Here is a 24,735-nt window from a genome sequence, read left to right on the forward strand (position 1 = left end):
CGTTTTTTCAAAATCCCTCGTGACCTGGTATTAGTTTCCCCGGAGACAAGTCTCTTCAAATACCACCGGTTTAAAGCGGCGCGGCGTGGATTAATGCAGTCCACTTTCTTTTGATTTCCTTCGGGATTCTGGACAAATGTCAGCGCAGTTGAAAGCAGATATTGGGAACTTCATTTATTCGGCGCTTCTGTTTGATGAACAGGGCGCCATGACAGATGGCGGCGGGCCTCGACAGGCGTGTGTTGCCTCACTTTCTTCCTGCGCTGTTCCCATCGTTCCGCTGCCCTGAATGGAGTCTGGAGATGCTCACGAAAGAAAATCCTCCCTCCCCATCTTTACCTTCGCATTGAAAATGCGGAAGGTAATGTTTTGATCGCCGTGTATTTGTATGCGTGCGTGTTATTCACATAAGTCAAAAAGTATTAAACCGAATCGCATGACATTTGGTGGAATGATTGGTTATTATCCGGGGACCATTTGATTAGATTTTGGGATCGATCGGGTCAAAGGTCAAGAAAAGGTCAAAATCTTCTTTTTACCATAGCGCGGTAAATTGATATCCAATTGGCATGCAACTAATGCCAAAATGTTCATAATTCAATGCCCAATCTTGTGATATGCGAAGGTATGCGCTCTACCGAGTGCCCATTCTATTTTTTTGTCTTTTTCTCCGAGAGCTTGCTAAACAAAAATATTGCACTCTTTAAAAAGTACTTGGCTTAATGATTTGATAATTGGCAGTGGTGCTCTGGAGCTGCATTTTGGCATCTGTTCGCACCTTCATGCATCAATCCCTATTAATACATGCTGTCAACAATTAGTACACAGTGTGGAATGTGGGCCCATCAGAGGTTTGTAGTGCTCTAGTCAACTTCAAAATAGAAAAGTGGAGAAAAGCGGTAGATCCAGAAGCAGGAAGCTTGCCTCGAAAAGCCTGAATGCGATTGGTCGGCGGGAGAAAGCACAGGTGTAACTGACCCCCCGAGGGCCGTGGGGAAAATCAATCAAGACCACCACGCATAAAAATGTTAACATTTATTGCCGTTTCTGAATACCGCACTGAAAGCAGAAGCATCCAGAGTATACACAGAAATTATACAATTATATATGGTTTCACAAAGGCAGTGAACACATACCGTATAACAATCTACAAAAATCTACTTTACAGAAATTTAAAATTCTAAATATCAAAAAGTACAGCTGCAGAAACAGGTGTAGAACTGGAACCAGAGACCGCTCCGGACATCGGTCGGTGAAACAACATGGTGACATCACGATACAAAGAAAGCAGAAGTCATCTTTGTATTTACAGCTGGTTTTGTAAACTACAACTGGCAGACGAAACCAAAATATAAAAGACATACTCCAAAGTAACTCATTGAATTGATCATATAAATTATGGTGGTTTTATGCATCCAAAATATATCATTTTACAGAAGACGCCTCAACAAGGTAGCATGTCATTGTATTGTTAGTGGGATTGGTAGTGTATCAATGCAAAACAAAATGTGGTTAAAATAATTAGAAGGGGGAGAAAGAAAAAGAAAAAAAAGTCTCCCATCTCATAAGGATAGAGAAGTTATTTAAAACACACATTCTCAACAGCCTGGAGGAACTTGGTGGAGTAATAATAATATAGCGGTGGTGGGTTGCTGTTTGACTAAGTCCAGTCAGGAACAGAAATGGAGGTGGTCGCTCATATCCATAAACATTTCATAAATAACCAGGGGCTGACGTGGCTCCGTTCTGACCCTGGCGGTGTCGTACACCGGGCGTAATGTTGACCGCCTTGTCACAACGTGGCAGAAGTCTCAAAAGAACCAGACCACCCGAGCATCCGAACCCCACTGAATGTAAAAAAATAAATAAAGAATTAAAAGATTTCCGGCAAAGAAACTCAAAACTGCCGAAACCGACCCCCTTTAAAAAAAGAAAAAAAAGGGGGGAAACTTTAAAAGAGGATAATAAGATCAATAATATATTCCAGTTAAAAAGAAAGAAAACTTCAAATGAAAATTTATTTGTATGCCCACATCAATGCCAGGTAGCCATTTTGGAGGAGTGTCCAAAAGCGGGACGAGGCGTCTGTCCTGTGTACGAGGTATCGCTGTCCTCAGTGACGGTCGAGCTGGACTCAAGGACAAGCTGGTTCATGGTCACACATGGCTGCAGGGGGGGGGGGGGGGAGAGGCATTCAGTCTAGTCCTGCTCCATAGGCTCCTCAGTGGTCCCAGTGTTCAAGGCGGCACTTTCCATGGCGCCCTCTGTAGGAGGTTCAGACGTACTGCTGGAGGGAGCGAGCGCTACGTCTTCTCTGGTTGCTTCTGCACTCTCTATGCTACAGCTGCTACCGCTGCTGCTGCTACTGCTACTACTGCTGCTACTGCTGCTACTGCTGCTGCTGCTGACTGGGTCACTGTTGCTCTCCTCGCTGTCCCTGCTGGTCTCGGGGCTCCCCAGGACGCCTGCAGGCGCCTGCTGCTCCGTCTGATCCATGTCAGTGCCCTCCTCCTGGGAGCCGCACGGCATCTCCCGCTCGGCCTCCGCGCCGGAGCCCGCACACGCCTCGGCCTGCGTGCTGCTCGTTGGTTCTGTGGTGCAAAAGACGGGGTGCGACAAGAGTACGTCGAGTTTAAGTGGGAAATTCAGACCCATTTCAAAGAAAATCATTCGGAAAACATAAGACTAGATTTTTCAATCTCTTAAGCCTGAAGATTGCCCACAGGAGCGAAACCAAAATATGGTGCGTGTAAGAAGAAAGAAAGAAGACAGTCCACCATTACTACATGAGGAATTACAAAGGCAATTTGAAATAAGCTGCTCATATAAAATGAACAAAAAAGATTTCATACAATTATGATTATCCAAATTTATCAAAAGAAAAACATTGGGAGGCTCTGTGTACAAGGTACATTCAGCAGTTAATATGGTAATACAAATCATGCAGGCTAATAAACAGTCCTCCAATCGCACGGTTACAGTGTTGAGTTTTTGTTGTGCGTGTGGAAACCAGTATGATCCCTTTGAGGCTGCAGTTTGTGGTGTCGCAGGGCTAAATCCAAAAACGTTTTTTTTATCTCGACTCCCCACATTGACACAAATGGGCTGGACAAAATTACAGAAAAGAATGTCAGTAAAACACACACAAACATCACACTGGAGTGTAATGTGCCAAATAAAACAAGAGCGATTGGCAAGTCGCTCAAGTTTTCCCATCACCGACCCGAGTGAACCCAGCTGTTTTTTTTTTTTTAAAGAAAGTGTGTGTGTGTGCACAAACAGCCCAGACCATAATTCCCCCTCAGTGGCACAAAAGCACATCGCAAACAAACCAATTTAACACACCCGGCACTTAAAAACAACAACACTACCTTGGTCCTCGGCGGCAGCCCCACTGCTGGAGGCTTCGTTCTCCTTGCCGTAGCCAGCCTTCTCCTCCTCCTCGTCCTCCTGGACCATGGCTTCTGCCTCTTTGGAGAGGCAGGCGGTGCTCGAAGGCCTCAGCGCGTCCGCCTCCTGATCTTCCTCGTCCTCGTCGTCGTCCTCCTCGTCGTCATCGTCCTTGCTGAACTTAAGTCTCTTCACTTCCTGGTGCTCGGCTTCCATGTCCTCTTCCTCGTCCTCTTGGTGTTTGTTCTTCACCGAGCTCCCGAGGGAAGCCCCCGACGCCGAAACCTCGCTGGCGAACCGAGGAGAGGCGGGAGATTCAAATGGGCTTCCGGTGGGATCGCGTCGAACACGGAGAGTAGATTCTCTGGCGGCATACCTGGAGTCTTTGTCGTCATCGTCGTCGTCTTCTTCTTGCTCTGTGTTGAGGTCTTTGTCGTCTGTGCTGTCCGGCAGGCCGTTGGCTGCTCGTGAGTTGGCCAGAGACACCTTCGGTCGGTTCAGCGGCCGGGGTGTTCCAGGGCCGTTCGCTTTCCTACGATTTTTTTTTTTTTTTTTTTTTAAACATCAGGGGGAAAAAATCAGGGAAATGGAATTTATTATTTTATTTTTTACAATAATGACAAATAAAATGTGTGTTTTTTAGAATCAAGGGCCAAATATCTCCCCAACGCAACCTCTCTGTAAAAGCAGATGTGTTCCCAGGAAGCATCACTCCATTCATTCTGTTGACGGCACTGCATCCATTTTTTCTGCACGAACAAGTAAAAAATAATAAATTTAAAAACAGGCGTCACGAAATATGAAATAGTAATTTGGTTTATTCTTTAAAAAAAGGAATTCATTGGACGTGACACTTACTCTGAGGTTGGGTGAACACAGCTTACCACCATTACATTCTGGACAGAAACAATAATTCCCAAATGAGTGATAAACGTAAGAACAAATAAAAACAAACAGCGACGATGGTTGGGACATACCTTCTCCATCCCCCGAAGAAACTTTTCAGTTCCTGTGTAGTTCCTCTTGGGTTCTGTGAGCAGCTCGCACAGGCGCTGGATCGTAAATGGAATTCTAAAATTCAGGAGGGAAACGACAGAATGAATATGCAGGGAATGGAAAGTGTCATTTAGGTGTGGTCTTCGATACCAATTTTCACATTCGGTAAAAACTCAGGGATAGCTGGGAGTTGTTGAACATAAACATCACTAGAAAGGGAACAATATATCATTGTACATTACTGTAGCGTCATTACATGACAGTTGTCAAATAATTGCATTTGTGATCATTTACACCCATTAAACATGTCACTAAATTACATTGAACTTTAGTCTGATAATTATTTCCTCGATTTATCACTTGGTCTAAATAATAGAATAATTAATAATAGAAAAGACGCAAATGCTCAGATTGAATAGATTGGAATAAAATGAATTAATCCGCTTTGACGTTGAATAAGTATAAAAATCTCATTGGGCAAATATTTTATGAAACCACCAATGTCAATAGAGGTATTTGGTCAAATATATTTGCATAATTATTTTTTGAACCTCTCATGGCGCACCACGTGTCAGGATTAACCAATCACAGCCGGCAGATCTCTTTTCTTTCTTCAGTAAATATCAGTCCATGGCAGAAGTTAATCATTTTAGTGAGCTTTAATCTGTCCCACACTGTTCTTGCTTCACCCTTTCCATCCAAAGACATCACAACATCTGGTTGAAAGGTCAACTAAATCGAGCAGCAAAGGCCACTGCGAAGGATTTACTGTGCTGGAAATTTATATTCTCTTCATTTAGACTTTGTTTGAATTTAGTCCGTGAGGTTTACTGCTGAAATAAACAATGTCGTCATCACAGCAGCGCCCAGGTTTCGGTTGGTTAGCAACAGCGAAGACAACAGGAGTGCAACCGCCCAATCACCTTGGATGAAAGCGTTACTGGTGGCGCTTTCCACGTGTTTGTAGACGGAACATGTGAACAGCCTTAAGATGCGTTTACACCAAAAGCGAAACTATTTTTCGCGTCGCCCAAAAACGAGACGCTCGGCGAGGGGCGGGGCTTATCTCCGTGTCTCGTCTCCGTAAAGACCGTTATCATCTCCTTCATCCACCAGAATAACTAACCAGTAGTTCTGCTTTGTATTTGTTGTGGACGTCTCACACTAACGCCCTCGTGTTTGGGTTGATGACATCACCCGTAGGCTCACTCAGCTCGGTCACTTCCACCCATGAAGTTACTGTTACGTCTGAAAGACTTCTGCTTCCAGCTACGAGAGCGGAACACAAGAGCCAATTGGCCCGAGTTGCGAGATGACCGCCTCAAAGTTGAAATATTTCGAAAATTGCGCCGCTGTAAACGCGTCGGCCCAAACACGCGAAAAAATAGTTTCGCTTTTGGTTTGAACGCACCTTTACTCACTTTTTTTTCCCCGGCGTATAAAAATATATAAATCAAAATGGTTCCAAGCAACCTCACAATTAAGTTTTCTCTTCTATGACATCAACATAATTGCAATGTGACAAAATGTGTCAGTAGTTAGTTTACAGTTCGAGTAAACTGAGATTTGTGTCACACAAGAATCATTATTCTGCATCATCGCAAATAACGACAAAAAAACAGCCACTGTGCAATTTTACAGTAGAACTACACGATGGAAGAATGTAATTACAATGATGTTGGAGAATAGATGCATCTGTGTCGCAAATTGCGTGAGCAGGACTGGAGGACACCTATCCACGCTGTGCATTCGTCACATGGAACTAGACGCCTTTTATCTGGCTACTCCATCCATGCAGTTCGCCCGCCACTATCACCGTCCAACGGATACGTGCCATTTCACCTACCCATTGTAACCCTTCACAATCTTCAGGATTCTCTCCTTCATATCTTCAAATGGAATCGATTCCACGTTGGGATTTTCGAGATTTCTTTGCTCAGGTGACGAGGAGCTGAAGTCATCCATCACCATCTCCAATTTAAACAGGAAGTAGTTCTTAAATTGAGACCATTGGACCCTAGGGGGAAACGGTAAGCAGAATGAGGATCCTCCATTAGCATACAGGTAAAAAAAATAACTGTTTGGGGCGGGTAAAAGCATGCAATATTTGCATGTCACATAGGCCGTGGAAACGTGTTAATCAGGAAGAGGCTTCCAAAATCAACAAACACAATTCTGCATTAACATTTCTGCAGGAAGGCAGATTTAAAAAGGTTATGAAAACAGTTCGTGAATCATAACAGCAGTATTATGTTTGGGATTATTGCAGTGACGTTAGTAAAGAGAGCATAACTGATCCGCTACGTTCACTTACATGGTCTCTCCAGTCTTGGCAACATGACATAGAAACTGCTCCAGAAGAGGAGACGACTCCGACTTTGCCTTCTTATCAAAATCTGAGGAGAGAAAAACAAAAGCACACACCGACATTACGTTGTGTACGAGCCTGTTCAGGAGGGGGACAGGCTCTGGTTCAACCTCGCGTTGTGATAACTCGACTTTAAATAAAGTCAGTATTCTGGCTAGCTGCCCTAAACGAAGCTCGTTAGCGGGGTTTTGTGGGGACAACATTGTCCATTTAACGTGAGCTAACTACATAACGTAACGTTAGCAGGCTAGCGGGTGCTCCCTATCTCGGTTAATAGCTAGCTAGCTGGAACTAGCTCAAGTGAAGTTAGCCGACACAAACAGCAGTCTGACACCGGACAGCTATTTCATCCCGGATGATGAATACTATTATTATTGAGGGACAAAATACAAAGACGTTCGCCAGCCCGGGGGAAGAGGAGCGTCATGTTCGAGTGCGCTTTCCTCCCGGGCTCATGGATTGTAACGAGCGGACCCATTTCCGTGAGAGACGCTCGTAGTTAGCGTTAGCTCGCGAGTAGCCGCTAGCGAGCGACGTTAGCTCGTTAGCTCGAATCCGTTTGCTTTCGCATAATACAGCGCCTTCGGGGGCCACGCGCACGCGGTCTCGAGAAACACCTAAATATATCGAAGTGCGCAGAAGTGACCTCTGAGCGCCTCTTGAAGAGAGTCAATTTCCATCACGCCGTCGCTCTCGGTCCGTCTCGGTGGATGGAAGAAGCAGGCTGCCGTTTAGCTGCTGCTAACGAAGCTAAGACCTCACAGGCAAAGAGGAGGGAGCATTTTAATATGGCGCCGCGAGGTCACTGCCTGCTCAGCAACAGACACGGAGCCGCGACGGCAACATCCTGACGGAATTATAACCCAGCAAATAACATACAAAACACAACAGGGCATCGATTCGGAAAAAAACTAAACAATATAGAAATATATTTATTATGATTCATATATATTTATGATGGGTTATAATGGAATATGATTAAAAACGAATACATATAAACGAATATAATATATATACACATATTATAATATAATATATATATATATAGCAACACATTAAAAACATACATTATGCTGTTGCTGATATTGTAACATTCAACATTGTGCTTTCCTGATACAAATGGAGCAATTTGCAGTAGTCAATTTCTAACTCAACAATAAGAATTTGGACATCACTTAAAAGAAATATGCAAGTTTCCGGATGCAGGTATGGAGGAGTGGTCCAGATGTTTCCCTGAAGCACTGTCTGAGCTGAAAGATGGTTTCAGGGTCTTTGAAACCATCTTTCAGCTCAGACAGTACTTCAGGGAAATTTTAAACAGTGAACTTTTGGCTGGATCTGAGTTGGCCATCGGGCTGACACACGGTGCAATTGGAAAGACGAAGGACTTTCTTGCATTGCATATTGAATGAAAGGATCACAGCCACAATTCAACAACAAAGTAAATGTCATGCAATGAATAATACATCAAATAAAAGAATAGAAGGACAAACGTGCGCTCAGTCGAGTACATAACTCTGCCAGGGTTTCCCCCCCCAAATTCAGGTCTATTAATATGGTAATACTGGGAAGGTAACTGTACTAAATAACTGTCTCTGGCTAATGCGTTCTTTTTCGATTAATTATTCTACACAGTAGCTTCTGAATATCAACAGTTGGGTTGAAGACGTGCACGTTGGAAAGAGTTCCACTCAGCTCCTTGAAGATGTTTGAATCCTTTGAATCTTCCTGCTTCGCTAACCTGAGGAGCCTTTTAAGTTAGAAATTAGTTTGGAAGCTTTATCACATTTTACGTACAATCTGATAGAAACCCTTTAGGGAACAACAAATACATACATTCAAGCTAATTAAATTAAGCTTTACAAACAGATTAAAACAATGGAATAAGAGTCATCCCCAAAATAGACTTCTTAAAATAACACATTACTCCAATTCAACCCAAGTCTTTGTTTTTTTTCGTGGCTTGGTTGAGTTATTTATAAATGTTACTTGTATAAAAAGGGTAAAAATGTGCCATGGACTCCGAAAAACACCCAGCAATATACTAAATGTGTGGCGTTCAGGTTCTGTGGAGTCCTTGGCCTTCTCACCGTGTTATGTCAGTGGGCAGACCGGACCCTTCAAGCCAATGTCACGACCAGGTGAGGAGCCGGTCTGGGACGGGCCTTGGGGTGCTGGGCCCGTTGGGGGTCCTGGATAAAGACGCTTGACTTTTGGCTGGTGCATCTGAGGGTTTAAAAACAAAGACAACCCTCAGACAACCCACGTCAATGACTTTCTCGCGTCCCAAAGTGAAAGTACAATACAGTAGCACTTCAATGAAAGTTAATGTTATGCAATAAATAAAACAAGTGTTTGCAGTTTAAAAAAAAAAAAAAACAGTAAAGCGCCATCTGCATTTCTTACTATTGCAGAAACATTCTCTCATTATCATTCAGCACATCGAGCCCATCGCCCCACAGTGAGCCCTGATGAAAGTTGTATTCATACAGAATAGTTTATACTGTAATATTTCTGCAGAGAATTCTGACACAATGTCAAATGACACCACCCGAACTGATATTATCTTGTATTCATAATATAAACAAGCATCTAAAAGGATTGGGCTTCCTAGAGATCAAAAGATTGACCAGATGTCAGCAGTTCCTTCTAAACATTAGTATCTGCATACGTGTCCAGTTATGTATAAAATCGGAGCTAAATGTATGCCAGACTTTCCTCAACAATAGGTCCATTTTGAGCTCGCTTATGGATTGACACCCAACATATTCCATTGTGCCTCAAGCATTAGAATATCTTCTATCCCCACTCCAAACAATTGGTGGAACACACACACAGTGCAGTGGGAAGTTCAATCAAGGTCTAGTATATACAAAATAAAGAAAATCACATCATGTAATGGTGTTGCGATCGGCCTTACCTTACTTACTGCATAGCGCACCTGTGAGAAGAATGCCTTGCATCCGTTCTGCTGGAACATTTACATTCACATAAATTCGGCGGCATACACATAAAATGAGACTCGGCACATTGCATTGATTTATTCCGAAAACACGTGGCGGCTGAGCAAACAAATGACACATTTAGATCATTAAATCACATTGAAAGTAATGCTGACACACTCGTACTCACTCATACACTCTTTTGGTTTCCTCGGATAAGCATCAGCTGTGGACGCGTTGCGTGCGAACAACCATCCAGTCGCAACGTCATTCTGAAAGTGCATTTTAACATTCGGCTCTTGAACATGAAACTCCACATTTCCTCGGTTGTGCTGTAATGTTGAATACCGACGGTGCCATTTGGCATCTCACGCCCAGCTCGCGGTTCAACTTGTTATCTGCCGGTAAAACGTTCACATGATTGTAGAGGCGCGGGTTTATCAATGGATTGTAATTTGTGTTGCTTTTAGCCCACACTTGAGACGTAGAGCTCATAGTTTCATAACTCTTAATAAAACATTAAAATTAATGATAAAAACGTTCTTTCAATCGTCTCATACGTTTAAAAACTGGAGCGTGAACATTTGGAGACGGCAATAAGGCAACACCTATTCGACGGCATCACTGACAAGCACTGTATGCTTCTCTGTATACATTGGCTTATTACCCCCACGCCGATGTTTCACGAGACCAAATTCAGGACGTGGAACGTGTCGAATATACTCGGCAAACACCCACACAGAGCACCCTCAGGTGGGTCTGGGCGACGGCGGCGTGACGGTCCATGGCTAGGACCGGGAGATTTAAAAACGGAGAGTCCATGTCCACGTCTCTCAAGTTTATTTGTGCGGCTTGACGTGTCGGACCACTTTGTCCTCGAACACCTTCCGCATGGTCTTCTCGATCTGCTTGAGGAAGACTTGAGGAATCCGACCGCACAAGGTGTTGACCGTGTCCAGGAACTTGGTCTGGATGGGGTAGAACAGCGACTGGAACATGTTGTCCTCGAAGGGAAACTGCAGGACAGAGAGTCATTGTCCCGCGTCAGTTCTGATCCAAATGCAATTTCAATTTGATGGGTTTTTAAATGGAAACATATCACGGGCTAAATGGCATTTACAAATTCCATCAGCAGGGCTGGGGGGGAGGGTGTTCTGTATTAATCATAAATTATGACCCGGCTCGTCTTTAAAGAGGCTTATCTCCGCGGAGCAGGGAGGGGGACTGACTCTGCAGCCAGAGAAAACTAATTCTAAATTAAAAAATGAAGGAAAAAAATTGACCCAGATTGTTTAATGTAAACAAGAGATAATTTGTAGCACAGAGAAAATATTCAAAGATGCTCTTTTCTTCTTTTTTTTAAAAGCTGAAGGCCTTAACCCTTGTGTTGCCTTAGGGTCATTTTGACCCGAATCAATATTACACCCTCCCCCCGCCTTTGGGTCATTTTGACCCGATTCAATGTTTTACCCTCCTGTTACCTTTATATTTACTAACATATTTTACCCTTTGGGTTCAATTTGACGCCAGCAATTAAAACCTCCAGAAAATTATTAGAATTAATATTGTTTTCCAAGTTTAAGTGTGAGGCACTTTATGTTTGTTTGTTGACTCCCGAAAGAACACCGACATTAAACATTGAATGGGGTCAAATTAATCCTAAAGCGGGGGGAGGGTGTAATATTGATTCGGGTCAAAATGACCCTAAGGCAACACAAGGGTTAAAGGAACAGTGCAACATTTTGGGAAATACGCTTCTTTACATAACCTTAAAGTCAGGCGAAGAGATAAATATCAGTTTATGGGAAGCGGATTTTTCAATAACTGGTGTTAATAACGGAGAATACCAGAACCCTGGGACAGACGCACCTGAAGGAAGGGCAGCCCTCGTTAGCATGATTAGGTACACCTGTGTTTTTCAACTGTGAAACTCTCCATTATCTCACTTACACGTTTTTGCTTATGCATATAAAAAAGATATTTATGTCATAGATCGACATAGATGTTTTCTATCTCAGTTCATTTGGTTTTAAACACCAAATTAACTTTTATAATTTGTTTAATTTCTCCTACAACTGATTAGAATAGTTTATTATCGTATTTGAGTGACCAGATCTGAACTGTGAATCAACCTCACACCGTCTCAGTTAGAGGTGCACGGTGTACCGATACTAAAAAGGTGTACCCGTATGTTCAAAATGATACGGTTTTGCATATTTTTTGGATCGATACTTCGTGAAAATAGCGTGCAATCAGAGCGCACTCACTGCTCCGCTCCCTCTCCATGAATTAAGATAAAATATGAACTCTACAAAGGCTCATACTTATGGAAGGAACTATGTAACATCTGGTCAGATCCAGACAAAAGGCCACATGGCGGTGGATAGATAATGCTATGCTAATGCATTAATATCTTGCTGTAGGCTAATAGTAATATTAATGCCATTTGTTAAGTGTTGAAAAAGATGGGCAGGAAAAAGCTGTTAAAAAGGGAACCATACACGTTTTATTTATTACTCTTATCGAAAAATATACCAGTATCGTATTTGCGGTATTGTATCGAATTCTGGTACCGTATCGTAAGTATCGGGTATCGTGATATTTATTGCAGGTATCGTATCGAAGTTATAATTTCGGTATCGGGCCAACCCTCGTCTCAGCACAACGGGAATGCTCACCTCCCGTATTGCGTCGTAGACCACTTTGAACGCCGGCTGCTTGTCGTCGTGATACACTCCGCGGTTGCCGTGGAGGATGGACACGCCCTCCTCTTCCGCCCCTTTACAGTTACTCCCGTACATACAGTGATCCGGCCTGTAGTTCCACTGGCACGGAAATATGAAGAGACATTCTGGGGGGAGAGAACAAAAATAACATGTCGTACACCAAACACTGTATCTAAATACGACACTAGGACACAGTGATGACAGTAACTTTATATAGCTAGCTAGTACAGAACTACGATAAAGATCCTCAAATTTCCAAGTGGATTATGCAAAAAAATTAAAAAAGACTCTCCATCAAGTCCTAAACTGCGGGCGGCACCGCACGATGTGTGTTTCTATGATCAGTGTAGAAGACATGAATACTTTGCCTGGGTTGTAGTGGAAGATAATGTTGAGGAGGTCCTGGTCTCCCCAGGTGATGTGGTTCTTGTACTTCTGGTAGAGTGGATGTAGAATATCCTCCCATGAGAGGCCAGTGGGGATCATGCTGTTCTGAAATACCAACACCAACTTTCACTTGCCAAGAAGCTCCAGAGAATTTTGTATTCTTTATTTTCCCCTCTTCTAAAAATAAATAAAACACATCTTCAAAAGAGAAGCACATTTGCATTCCCGCTTACAATCTGCTGGTAGCAGAAAGAGCCGGAGCGCTGCTAAACTGAGTTCTGATGTCAGAAGTCTGCTGTAATCAGACAGCTTCAATAGCTGCCCACTCGCAGCACTGCGACTCAAAGACAATGCAAAAAAAATGAATATCACAGCTCACTTTGGCTTTTCTTTTCTTTTCATTTAGAATTATTATTAGATAAGTCTTACACTGATCAGTGTGAGGAAATGCGGCTATGCTTGGACGCTTACTTTGAACATCGTGCTGCGGATCCTCGTGAGATTCATCAGCATGACGCCGGAGTTGACCCCCGTGACCCCGTAGAAAGGGTGGCGCGCAAAGCGGCTGTACCAGCCGATCTTTGGGATTTCGTGCTCCGGGGCCATGGCGGCCAGCTGGGTGCCGTTGAAGGACTTCAGGAGGTCCCAGATGTCGTCCATGGGTCGCAGGAACAGCACGTCGGTGTCCACGTAGAGTAGCGAGTCCACGTCCTTCAGGATGACCTGGGGGGACACGGTTGCGTTCATTGTTTTAATATTCACGGCCTCTTAGATCTTTCATCTAAAACAAACTCAAAACGGGCATCACCCTTAGGTGCACCTGCTCTTTAGCATGTACAGCGCGCTCTCCCAGACGGCATCTCGCATATTAATAAAACAATAAATTATGCATCAGGCATCGAGAGGTTCGGTTCAGATCAAGGTAATGTCTGGGGAGTGGATTTCAACAGCAAACTAAACCCTGAAGATTCAATATTTTAATAAAACTGCCAACTTACGATTGAACTCTAGTTCAACTTTTGATAATTCCACCTAGTTTAGAAAGGGTTGAGCACCTCAGAGTCCAGCGTTCAGAGTTAATAATAATGGTGACATGGGATCTGTGGAAGAATTCACATGTAATCAAATATTAAAGTTGTGGGCAGAAGGAGGAGGAGGAGAAGAAGAAGAAGCTGACTTCCTGTCTCTACTGATGATCTGTGCAGTCTTTTTCTCCCTTCAGATCCGAGAAACTTTTAAGAGTTTAAGCTATAGTCATACAGCCGAAGAGACTTCTCAGACATATTGTAGCTTTATTTAATTCACTGGCAGAACCAATGACATTGGCTAGAACACCTGAAGTTACAGTTGGCGAAAACAGGAGATTCACTGGGGGATCCACAGCACGGGTGCAGGTCGGAACCAATTCTTAAGTCTGACCTCACCCCCCTGAGAGCATGGTGCAAAAGGAGTGGAACAGACCTACTTCAAGAGCGGATGGATTTGCATTATTATTTTTCAAAAATTAACTGCCAAAACATCAGTGGAAGGACAGGACAGTTCAACATTTAGGATGGACCGATCCAGCCGTTCCCCATTTCAGACTATCCATACAGGGTACACGGTTTTGAAATGGTATTCCCAATAAAGCGAAGAGTGAATGTTCATTGATTGCCTCGTAGTCAGAGCAATGACTAATGGATCCGTCTGACCGGCAGTGTCTTCATTACCCGGCAAGTAAGCTTATTAAGTTATTTCAATGACACCGGCAGAAAAAAGAAAAATCAATGTCCGTCACTCGATGGAAGCATCTGGAGACTGCTCGTTAAGTAAATGCTGCGGGAAAAGAAAGAAGTGTGAAGTTGTCAATAACCACAGTGATGAATGAACTATAACCATGCACTGGGCTGAAACCCCAAAAAAAAAAAGGGGTGGGGAGGGTGAAGTGCTGTTTAAGCAGGAAACAAAATGGATTCATGACACATTAAGTGACGCAGGCTTACGGGGAGGAAGAGCCTCTGTGCAGCGCAGGGCTTGAAGAGCTTCTTCCACTCGTCGGCGTTCCCCACGGAGAAGGTGATGGGGTAGATCCGGTGCTGGAACTTGGTGGAGATGGAGCGCGGCCACGTTTTCAGCTGCAAGTGAGGTGGGCACATTTTAGACAGAAGGACCTGTCTGCAGAAGGTGGAGCAAGGGGGGGAAAAAAGTGCGGCGGGAGTACCAGCCACTGTTAATGAACACTGTCCTCTCTCTCGCTTCACCGACATTCAAACGCCCTCGCGAAAAGACTGCCCATCGCCAGGCGGTCGCGCACGCAGCCGCCAGCAGCTGTTTGATTAAAACGCTGCAGCCTAAACAAAGCACGGCGCACTCGCAATAACCATCGGCGTGTCCCTGGAACGAGTGAGGGGAGCGCCGCGGGGCCGTTGGCCGAGATTATGGACAAACCCCATCTCCCCCAACACGTGTTCGCCACGTCTTTTCACACTGCGGCCAACCATACGTTCGTTGCTGTGCATATGTGACCTATTATCTAGCACAACTCCCCGTCGCCCACGGGGAGATTTTCTTTTCTTCTCTTTTTTTTATTTTTTATTAACGCATGGCAATGATTTGCCGCGACACAAGTTTAGGGTACGGATTCAAAAGCCGTTTGTGTTCCATTTCTAGTCGCGATGTTAATAGACTGCGCGTTACCATATCAGTGGAGTTAATCGAAATCCCGCCAGGCACTTCCGTAAAGGTGACTTTGAAGTGATGCATGGGGCTGGAGGAAAAAATGAAAAGGCGCAGGGGCGTCTTGGTGATATACGACTCCCTGGCCTTGAGATAAAAGGGTTATATGTCTGTACTAGAGGGAGTCAGAGTTAAAACTGCTCTGATCTTGATATCATATATTACAAAGAGAGAGGGGGGGGGGGGGGCTGGATTATATGAGAAGTCAGAGGACTCACTAAAGAAGTGCACATAGAAAACAAACCAAAAAGTGTGGCGCTTATAGCAAAAAAAAAGTCTCCGTGATGCCACTTTCAATATTTTTTTGTAAAAACCCGACACTGTAGATATTTGGGCACCGGGAGCCACTGGGAGGGTTCTCACCTTCTCGTCAAACTGCGGGGCCAACGAGTCCTCGGCAAAAATGTGAAACGTGATCCTCTTGAGGCTGAACAGGAGGGCCGACTTGACCATGGCGAGGGTCTCGTCCAGACGATTCCCACAGGCCACCACGGCCAGGTGCATGACCTCCTTCACCCGCCTGTGCCCGGCCACAGGTCGGGCCGCGTTATTCCGCCGTTTACTGGTAAACACAAGCAAAAAAAGACAAGTGTGAAACTAGGCTGGGAGACTAGTACAAGGAAAACAGAATAGGAAATGAACAATGGACTATTTAAACTGAACACAGTTCCATGAGAGTGTTTTCAAAGCAACACTCAGGACAGAGAGCTACACATGGACCCGATTCAGTGAAAAAAGTATGCAGCTGAACCACAATGTTTGCAGATGTAAATGGTACCAAGGCCACGTGTTGGGGGAAAGTGGAGGTAAAATAACCAAGAGAGAAACTGTAATTCAACACCTCCATAGTAGAATTGACAAACATGGAATTTTGGAAAACTGATTGGTTTAAGCCACCAAACAATGGGAGTTGGAAGCAGTACTCAAACTAACAACATTTTTATATACAAATCCACAAAAACTATATATCAAGTCAACATATTTCTTTCCACTTTTATCTGCTTCACTGCAGCGCTATCCTGCTTGAAATAAAGATACCACTCAAGACCGTTATTTTCTGGTTGCATAAATCCATCAAATAAAAAAGGATGTGTTGCGCATCGCTTCCACACTGGTCTTTGTAACTCAGCCTGACTATTTTCAATGACAACATAATAACTGACCATTTTAGTTTTAGGCATTTGAACAAATCTCAGCTGCTCGTCATGTAAATTTAGACTCAGTGGTAAAATAAAAGGATAGAAGTGGGGCTGACCTACTTGAGTTTTATAACTATAATTTATTTTCAGACGCATATTGTGATTTAAATTTAAAAAGCGGTGATTTTATGAACAAAAAGGATATTTCCGTACCGGCGTTGAGCTAATGTTGGCTTGAGTTAACAAATGGACAAAGACAGCTGCTTCACTGAGCAGAGGTGTTACGGTTAAAAGGTTTAAAACAATAACATTATGATAATAATTACTTTCCACTATCTGCTGGTCTTTTAACAGATAGACTACCGTTCTTGCTAGCGTACAAGAAAATAACAATGCGGCCCCTTTACCCAGCTGTGAAAAAAAAGTAGCATGCGTAAAAAAAAAAAGACATTCTATGTTAGCTACGGCTAACTAGCTGGTTGCTAGCCAACTTAGCTGGCAAAGATTATGCTTTCAAATATATATCTTTCTCTAGGCTTATTAGGACATTGCTAATTATGTTAGACACGGTTTAGCGTAAAATGAGACAAAACTGTTCTGAGGATAACGATAAATGCTGAAACAAAATGTTACAATAGCCCAATGAGAAAAGAGTGAAATGGTTGAATTAGGTTTGCTAACGCTCGCTAACGCTAGCCACCATAAGACAAAGGAAGGCTAAAAAGCAGCACAAACAAATCTATCCACGGACACAAAGCAAATACATCTGTTAAAACACTTCCGCTTGGGACTAAATCCATCCCGGCTCTCCTCACCCGTCAAACATGCCCACTGTCGGACAGTAATGGCATGGACACGCCGAAGACATTTATTTTTGCACTCTGAGAATCAAGACAGGAGAAACAAAAGCGAAGCGTTCCAGGAAATAGCAGTTCATCACTTTCATCCTCCTTGTCAGACAGACGAGGTGAAAAATCTGGGATTTTTTGGTTCTCAAAGACATCTGTGCCTTCAGAAATCGTCTCTCACACTCACACACACTTTTCTTTTGTAGCTCTGTTGAGTTCCCACTGGACTTTGTTCTTCTGTGCTCAAAAGGCAAGGAAGCCCTTTATCTGATGTATAAGATGTGCTCTCTCTGCAGAGATAGTAGTGCTGTTAAAATACACCAAGCAGTGCAGAGTGTCTCCCTCTATGATACGGAAACATGTGTACAATGGGGAAGCATGAAGCAGAGGGCCTACATTGTGTACTTGTTCTTCACGTACACTACCGTTCAAAAGTTTGGGATCACCCAGACAATTTTGTGTCTTCCATGAAAAATCACACTTTTATTTATCAAATGAATATAAAATATAGTCAAGACATTGACAAGGTTAGAAATAATGATTATTTGAAATATTAATTTTGTTCTACAAACTTCAAGCTCAAAGGAAGGCCAGTTGTATAGCTTATATCACCAGCATAACTGTTTTCAGCTGTGCTAACATAATTGCACGGGTTTTCTAATCAGATATTAGTCTTCTAAGGCGATTAGCAAACACAATGTACCATTAGAACACTGGAGTGATCGTTGATGGAAATGGGCCTCTATACACCTCTGGAGATATTTCATTAGAAACCAGACGTCTCCACCTAGAATAGTCATTTACCACATTAACAATGTAGAGAGTGTATTTCTGATTAATTTAATGTTATCTTTATTGAAAAAACAGTGCTTTTCTTTGAAAAATAGTCATTTCTAAGTGATCCCAAACTTTTGAACGGTAGTGTACATACGCTCCAAGGGGCTGGTTGTGATAACAGCATGTTCAACATCAGTGTTGTCATAGCCGTAGGAAAAGGAGACTGGCACGTGAAAAAAAACAAGAAAAAAGCATGAAGGGTTATTTTGGGAAAACAGTGACTGGTAAATCGTTTTCCCATCAAAGGCTTTGCGTTCCGAACAGCATGCGTCTCCTTGGAACCTGGAGGGAAGCAGCCATAAAACCAGGATGGGAAGAGTGAAATTTGACAGGTGGGTTTCGCAGGGCGGCCTCCGAGCGTGACACTTCGTTTTCTGCATGGCTGAGGGACAATGATGAACCGCAGATTAGGGCGAGACGAGGAAAAAGGTGCCGCGAAATCTTGTCCGACGCGCTTCAAAGGCCGTCGCTCTGGCGAGGTTGTTGAACACGCATTCCAAATTCTCCCGCGGGAAAACAGCAATCCATATCTACCGACACGGCGGGGTGTAATTAGGTCGCACTTAGCCATGCAAAAGTAAATGCCCTTGAAACTAATTTCTGTGGGACAATTGGAGACAAAAGAAAAACACTAATTCCTTTTTTTGTTGCATTAAGAATTGGACCGCACACATGATGTTTTGTGTGATGGCACCGTTCCACACATCTGGGAGCATTCAACAACAAAAAATGAAGAAGAAAAAACATAGAATTCATTCCTGGCTGCAGAGAGAACACATGAGGAGCCCTCTGCCTGCCTACAAAGCACCACAGCCAACCCTTTGAAAGTATATCAGGGGAGGGCGGGAGCAGCATCTTTGAAGATAAAGTAGAAGAAAAGTGTACAGAGTAAAGAACCAGAGTACAGACTACACCAAAAAACACATCGAAGGCATTTAATTAGTCAGCATATTACTGGGTCAGTTGGTGGACTTGTTCAATTTGAGTTGAACCAGTGGGCTTGAAAACTGAACATGTCCTCCATTATTCCCTTCCTCTAGGCAGAGGTGTCAAACTCATGTTCACCGTGGGCCAAATCAGCATCATGGCTGCCCTCTTAAAGGGCCGGAAACACTTTATAAACTCCTCGAACATATTGTTAAATAACTCTCTTTGCATTTGATTATTATTTATTTGAGTGTAGAAATATTGTACCTAATAAAATGTCTCTAATATGACAACATACATCCATTTAATCCTAAACCTTCAAAATAAAAGCATGGGATATTTTTCTTCAATTTCTTTAAGAAAGAGTGATCCGTGTCTTTAAAGCCGCAAGAGGCCACTTAAAACGATGCGAAGGATTCGGCCCGCGGGCCTTGTGTTTAACACCTGTGCCCGAGAGAGATGGACCAGTCTTCTGCTTTCTTTAAATGCAATGCCACATGTCAGTGAAAGCCACGGGTGCTTCTTCAGGCCGATTCGTGGCTTGGACTCACAGCAGAGGAAATCCAGAAACTTCAGCAGAGCTCAAACCTTCAGGTGACACAGATGTCCGCCTTAATCCCCGTGGCCCTTTTGGGATGATTTACAAACATCAGGTGGTCCAGCTGAACGCCGTGAAACCACAAATCTCTCAATGTTTTTTCAAGTCCCACTCTTTTCTCAGCCAAAGAGGTGCTCATTAAACTTGATGACATTGTATACACGCTTTTTTTTTAAACAATCACTGAAATATGCAACATGATGGTGTTTACCACTGAATCAATGTAAAAAGCAGACAAATCCACTGTGGCGTCACACGTTTGTTCGAAAGAATTTCCATCGCCATTTTGATATTTGGGATTTTTTACTGTTGCAAGATGAAAACACAGAGAACTCCCAGACCGGACAAGGCCGTGGTAACGACCCGTCAATTGAAAAGTAGCCTTGCCCGAAATCATACCCTGCTTTATGGTCCGATTTCATTTAAATGGACCATAGTTTATCGAAATGAACATCATGCTGTATTGAAGAAGACTGGAGACCAGAGATTGAGATCATAAACTGTTTACTGGAGGGAATAAATCAAGAGGGAAGTAGAGTAACTTTCTCATAGACTTTTATACAATCAGGCGTCGTCTAGCAACCGGAGGAGTCGCCCCCTGATGGCCACTGGCGAGAATGCAAGTTCAAGACAGTTCAGCACTGGCTTCCCTTTTCAGAACTGGAGATCGGCGCCTGTACTGAATACGAATACACTTAAATTAGATCTGCATCGTAGCACAACCATGGTATGCCTTCTAAGAGGCGAGTTACACTGGGGAAAGCGCGGGTAGTGACACCGTGCTTTATCAGCTAATCGACCAATCAATGAACGGTTTCAAGACTGGCCAATCTACGGCCTTAAATCCTGCTCCTCAGAAACCGTTTTACCCGAGGCACGTCCTCCTACCGTTCTACTTTCTCCCTCCACACACCCGCTATGACTCATTCACTTAGTAGATTAAAAGTGAGTTAGCGAGTCTCACAGGCATATTTAACTGGCCCTGATGAGGCTCACACAGCCCCCCCCCCCCCCCCCCACCCTCACATCGGTCTGCACAGGCCAAGTGTAGAGATTTAAAAACACTCCCGGCAAGAGAGAGAGAGTTCAGTCACGCGAGATGACATTTTTATAGCTATGCATAATGCCGCGGCGAGAGCGCGACTTCTTTACTGCGAGGCGCACCGCTGAACTCCATTTGAAGTGACAAGACCCGGGGATTTGTTTGGACACAAAGTGTCTGCGGCCATCTAATCCTGCAGAGGCGGGGCCCTTCATGTAATATAACGAAGCAGATAGAGGGGGCAGCATACATCTGTATTAGTCTGCATGGGGAACACAACACTGAAGGGGATCAACAGGTCAGAGTGAAGGGATGTGCATCTTAGAAGGTAAAGGCCCCCCACCCCCCAGTTGTATTACACGTCACAGGTGTTGATGTCTATGAGGGCTCCAACCGACTTATTCTCATGATACATTTTTTAATGTGTTTTCCCATCAATCGATGCACTGTTTGGAGTTTAAAATACTTGAAAGTAGTGGGAATTTCCCAGAGCCTTCAAATTGCTTGTTATAGTCCGACAAACACTCCAAAAACCCCAAAATCGCCAATTTTAAAACCGCAAAATCACTTATTTGGGAATCTGTAACCAGCAAGTGTTTGTTGTTTGGCTAACTCTGTCATTTCACTCTTAAATGAATCCGCTAAACATGTTAAGCTCAACTCTGAGTGATCTGCGACCTCCCTTCCCCTGCGGGAAGCATGCGGTTTATGTAAAGGCGTCTCTCTGGTGGGGCAGATCTCTATTCTAGGCCACAGGAAGTAGTGCGATGTGTCGAGAGGAAATGATCCGATTGGAAAAAGAAAAAACTCGAGATGTTTGTCTACGGAGCACGCCGCACAGGAAATCTGCCTGCTGCTCAGATCCACAGATGAATGGAGCGTTGGAAGCAAAGATCCACAGTGCACCACCCTAAAAGTCGATCATTCAGCTCTACATGTTGGACTTATTATCCCGTCATCTACTTTAACCCTCCTGTTACCTTTAGGGTCAATTTGACCCCATTCAATGTTTAATGTCGGTGTTCTTTCGGGTCAATTTGACCCCAGGCTGTTTTTCACTGTGTCAAACATATAAGAAATATCAACTTTTTTATATATTTAAAGGGCTATTTAGGTAGTCAACAAACAAACATAAAGTACCTCACACTTAAACTTGGGAAACAATATTAATTCTAAAAAATTTCTGGAGGTTTTAATTGCTGGGGTAAAATTGACCCCAAGGGTAAAATATGTCAGTAAATATAAAGGTAACAGGAGGGTTAAACATTGAATGGGGTCAAATTGACCCGAAGGTAACAGGAGGCTTAACAGAACTTCAGCATTCACTCCTGCATTCATTCATTTTCTGCAAAGGGTCGTATGCGTGCTACACCCTATTGTTGGGACTCCTGTGGCTGTTCTACTGCCAGCCACCTGATTAGCTCACGCAATTAAATGGGGGAACGTTTTTGGAGTCTTTGGCACAGCTACTCAGTGCGTTTCCCCCTAATCTCAGCAGTCAGTCGTGACTCTTGAGCGCTTTCTTTTTTCTTTCCCTTTGGAGGACACCGGTGACCCCTTCCACCCCCATCTCCCTTATCAGTGGCGAGCACACATGGAGGAGCGTGGTTCCTGGGAGGACGCAAAAAAGGTCCTTTTCTCAAACGTAAACGCCTTGATGGCTTTTATCTAGCCAACAGCGTCCCGAAACCTCCCGTCTGGCTTCTGGGGTAGAATACATAGCACTGGCTGGTATCTCCACAGCCACGTTGTGGCTATTATGGCATTGTTGGCATTCAGCCCAGGTGTGTGTGTGTGTGTGTAGCGGGAGGGGCGTAAGGGATGTGTGAGGCTGGAATTAGAAAGCTGGAAGACATAGTAAAGAAAAAGAACACACACACAAAAGAAATCCTCCCATTCTTGAACAGAAATAGCAACAGACAAACTCTGCCTTTTGTCTAAATTTAAAAAAAGGGCAGGAAAGAAATTAAATCAGATCGTCTGGCAGCTTGCGGCTTTTCTTTTGGCGTCCAGAGAGGAAAAGAAAAAAATCCCACCGGATATGCTTTCCACTCCCACGTTAGATGGTTTTTGGCAGACTTTGACGAGATTAAACAGTCATTTCCAGTAAATACCTCACCAGTGAGACTATGTTAAGAGTCCACCTAAAACTAGTCCTCATTTGTATTCCGTATAAATTGCAATTGGGTTATTTCAAGGTGACCTTTACCCCCTTCAGCACAGCAGACGGCAGAAATAAAAGGCCTAAAAACAACCACAACGAGTCAAATTATCAAGATTTAGAGGTCAGCTAAGTATTACTCTCTGTTGTGTGCCTTGGTCCTCTGCCAATATTTCCACCCAGCCACATTAGTCATGCTCTCTATACTCACAATTCAGCCCAAGCGTGTAAGCACCCCCTGATTGCAGCAGCTTGATTCACAGTCCAATAACAATAATTACAAATATATAAAATATACTGCCAGTAAAAAAATGCAGCCAGGCAGCAGATAAATGGCCGTATGCATGAGTCCCTTGACAGATCGAGGCTATTGTAGAGCCGGGGCGTCCTTGAGCTCAATGTGGGCCGTTCTGATGCTGCTCCACGGCCCGAAGAAACGCGTGACGCGCTCCCTCCCCTGACTTCCACCACGGAACAGAAAGACGAGATTAAGAAGAGACACTAAAAAAAAGTAGTTGGCGATGCACGAAACGGGAAACGGGCTCGAACCGAGGAGGGCGGAGACACCCCTGAACTACCCCCTCACCTCTTTGCATTCACATACACGCCGGTGTCGATCGCTCTCCCCTCTTTGCGTCCCCCGGGAGGTTCCTTCGCACGCGCGCCGACTCCTCCGGCGGGCGGTATCTTCTTCTTCCTAAACTTCGCCGGAACAACGCGTGCGGGCTCCGGCGGCGACCGGGAAGACAGCCCGTCCTCCACCACCGCCGCAGCTGCCGCCGCCGCCGCCACCTCTTTCCCCTCCTCCCCGACAACTTCTTCCCGCAGCGGATCGTCCGCGGCGTTGCCTCCCAAAAAGTACAAAAGTAGGAAAACTCCGAAACACACGGCGATCACGACCACTTTGCAGTTTATCCGCATGGCGAGAGCGACTTGTTGCGGCTGGAAGAGGCAGACGGGACCTCGCTCATGTCTGCGGGCGGCGGAGCGCAGCGGCCCGGGTTGACATTGTGTTACCGCTCCTCGCTCGCATTTCTCTGCAGTTGATGATGATGATGGAGAGCGGAGAGGAGCTTCTGCATGTCCATGGAGGATTACACAGAGGAGGCGTGGCTCCTTCCCCTTTACCGTAATCACGGTCGTACTACCGCACCATCATATTGCAATTGCTGTGTAAGGGGGTCGAAATGTGTCTCTGTTTGTTAGAGAAAGATTGAACTATTGGCAAAGCAAGTTTCCCGATAGACTTTAATCAATACATTTTAAAAACTCAACAGTTTGTATGTGAGAAGCAATACTTTCCATCATCTGCTGGTCAAGCGGCCACAAAGTTATCGTGCTGTGTGACTTATTTTCTGCAGTTTACACAACAAATGTGAAAGGATAGTCACTCACTTTGAAGGTGTAATTGCGACCCCCCTTTATTTGTTTTTTTCAAAGGGGATGTTTAAGCGATATCGTCTTGTTTTCAAAATAAACTTGTGTCCTCATGGTTTGCAATTATGAATCTTAACAGTTCCCTCACACATGCAGAGGCTTTGATTTAGGGACCCGTGTCCACTTTGACTCCCAAGTCTGCATCCCGGAGGCCTGTTCCATGATGCTATGCCAAAGTGTGAAAATTAACCCATTTTTAAAATCCTACTGCAATAGCTAAAT

At 44.0% G+C, this 24,735-nt stretch overlaps 2 protein-coding genes across 6 annotated transcripts; both read right to left on the reverse strand.

Moving 5' to 3' along the window:
* Window positions 1–1,020: 1,020 nt before the first annotated feature.
* ppp4r2b (protein phosphatase 4, regulatory subunit 2b) lies at window positions 1,021–7,554 on the reverse strand. 4 transcript variants are annotated; one of them, XM_056438178.1, is made up of 9 exons: window positions 7,401–7,553; window positions 6,701–6,782; window positions 6,233–6,403; window positions 4,368–4,461; window positions 4,249–4,286; window positions 4,065–4,139; window positions 3,767–3,922; window positions 3,372–3,679; window positions 1,021–2,591 (listed from the first exon to the last, which is right to left on the reverse strand). In XM_056438178.1, exons 1-9 carry the CDS (start codon window positions 7,432–7,434, stop codon window positions 2,200–2,202), a joined length of 1,350 nt encoding a protein of 449 aa, XP_056294153.1. In that variant the 5' UTR covers window positions 7,435–7,553; the 3' UTR covers window positions 1,021–2,199. The 4 variants fall into 4 exon arrangements, with proteins under 4 accessions (XP_056294153.1, XP_056294152.1, XP_056294151.1 ...); XM_056438177.1 differs by having other exon boundaries at window positions 3,372–3,922; window positions 7,401–7,554; XM_056438176.1 differs by lacking the exon at window positions 7,401–7,553 and having other exon boundaries at window positions 6,701–7,388.
* Window positions 7,555–9,780: 2,226 nt separating this feature from the next.
* On the reverse strand, window positions 9,781–24,502 carry gxylt2 (glucoside xylosyltransferase 2). Of its 2 annotated transcripts, none has more exons than XM_056438488.1 (7): window positions 23,663–24,501; window positions 15,888–16,086; window positions 14,792–14,923; window positions 13,281–13,532; window positions 12,786–12,914; window positions 12,375–12,547; window positions 9,781–10,712 (listed from the first exon to the last, which is right to left on the reverse strand). In XM_056438488.1, the coding sequence occupies exons 1-7, from the start codon at window positions 23,995–23,997 to the stop codon at window positions 10,379–10,381; spliced, it is 1,554 nt and encodes a 517-aa protein (XP_056294463.1). In that variant the 5' UTR covers window positions 23,998–24,501; the 3' UTR covers window positions 9,781–10,378. The 2 variants fall into 2 exon arrangements, with proteins under 2 accessions (XP_056294463.1, XP_056294464.1); XM_056438489.1 differs by having other exon boundaries at window positions 10,450–10,712; window positions 12,791–12,914; window positions 23,663–24,502.
* Between the last annotated feature and the right edge of the window lie 233 nt (window positions 24,503–24,735).

The sequence above is a fragment of the Pseudoliparis swirei genome, chromosome 18, assembly GCF_029220125.1.
Source record: "Pseudoliparis swirei isolate HS2019 ecotype Mariana Trench chromosome 18, NWPU_hadal_v1, whole genome shotgun sequence".
NCBI lineage: Eukaryota > Metazoa > Chordata > Actinopteri > Perciformes > Liparidae > Pseudoliparis > Pseudoliparis swirei.

What these genes read in the sequence shown, in the direction of transcription:
- ppp4r2b (XM_056438175.1), bottom strand. Translation starts at nt 6,957, where the DNA reads ATGTTGTCCCCACAAAACCCCGCTAACGAGCTTCGTTTAGGGCAGCTA. An exon ending in ATTGTGAAGGGTTACAATGG is followed by an intron (nt 4,462 to 6,232) that starts GTAGGTGAAATG and finishes CCTGAATTTTAG; the next exon opens with AATTCCATTTACGATCCAGC. An exon ending in ACATCTGCTTTTACAGAGAG is followed by an intron (nt 3,923 to 4,064) that starts GTTGCGTTGGGG and finishes AAAAAATCGTAG; the next exon opens with GAAAGCGAACGGCCCTGGAA.
- gxylt2 (XM_056438488.1), bottom strand. Translation starts at nt 23,997, where the DNA reads ATGCGGATAAACTGCAAAGTGGTCGTGATCGCCGTGTGTTTCGGAGTT. An exon ending in GTGTATGTGAATGCAAAGAG is followed by an intron (nt 16,087 to 23,662) that starts GTGAGGGGGTAG and finishes TGTGTTTACCAG; the next exon opens with TAAACGGCGGAATAACGCGG. An exon ending in CACAGAGGCTCTTCCTCCCC is followed by an intron (nt 13,533 to 14,791) that starts GTAAGCCTGCGT and finishes GTGTCCCCCCAG; the next exon opens with GTCATCCTGAAGGACGTGGA.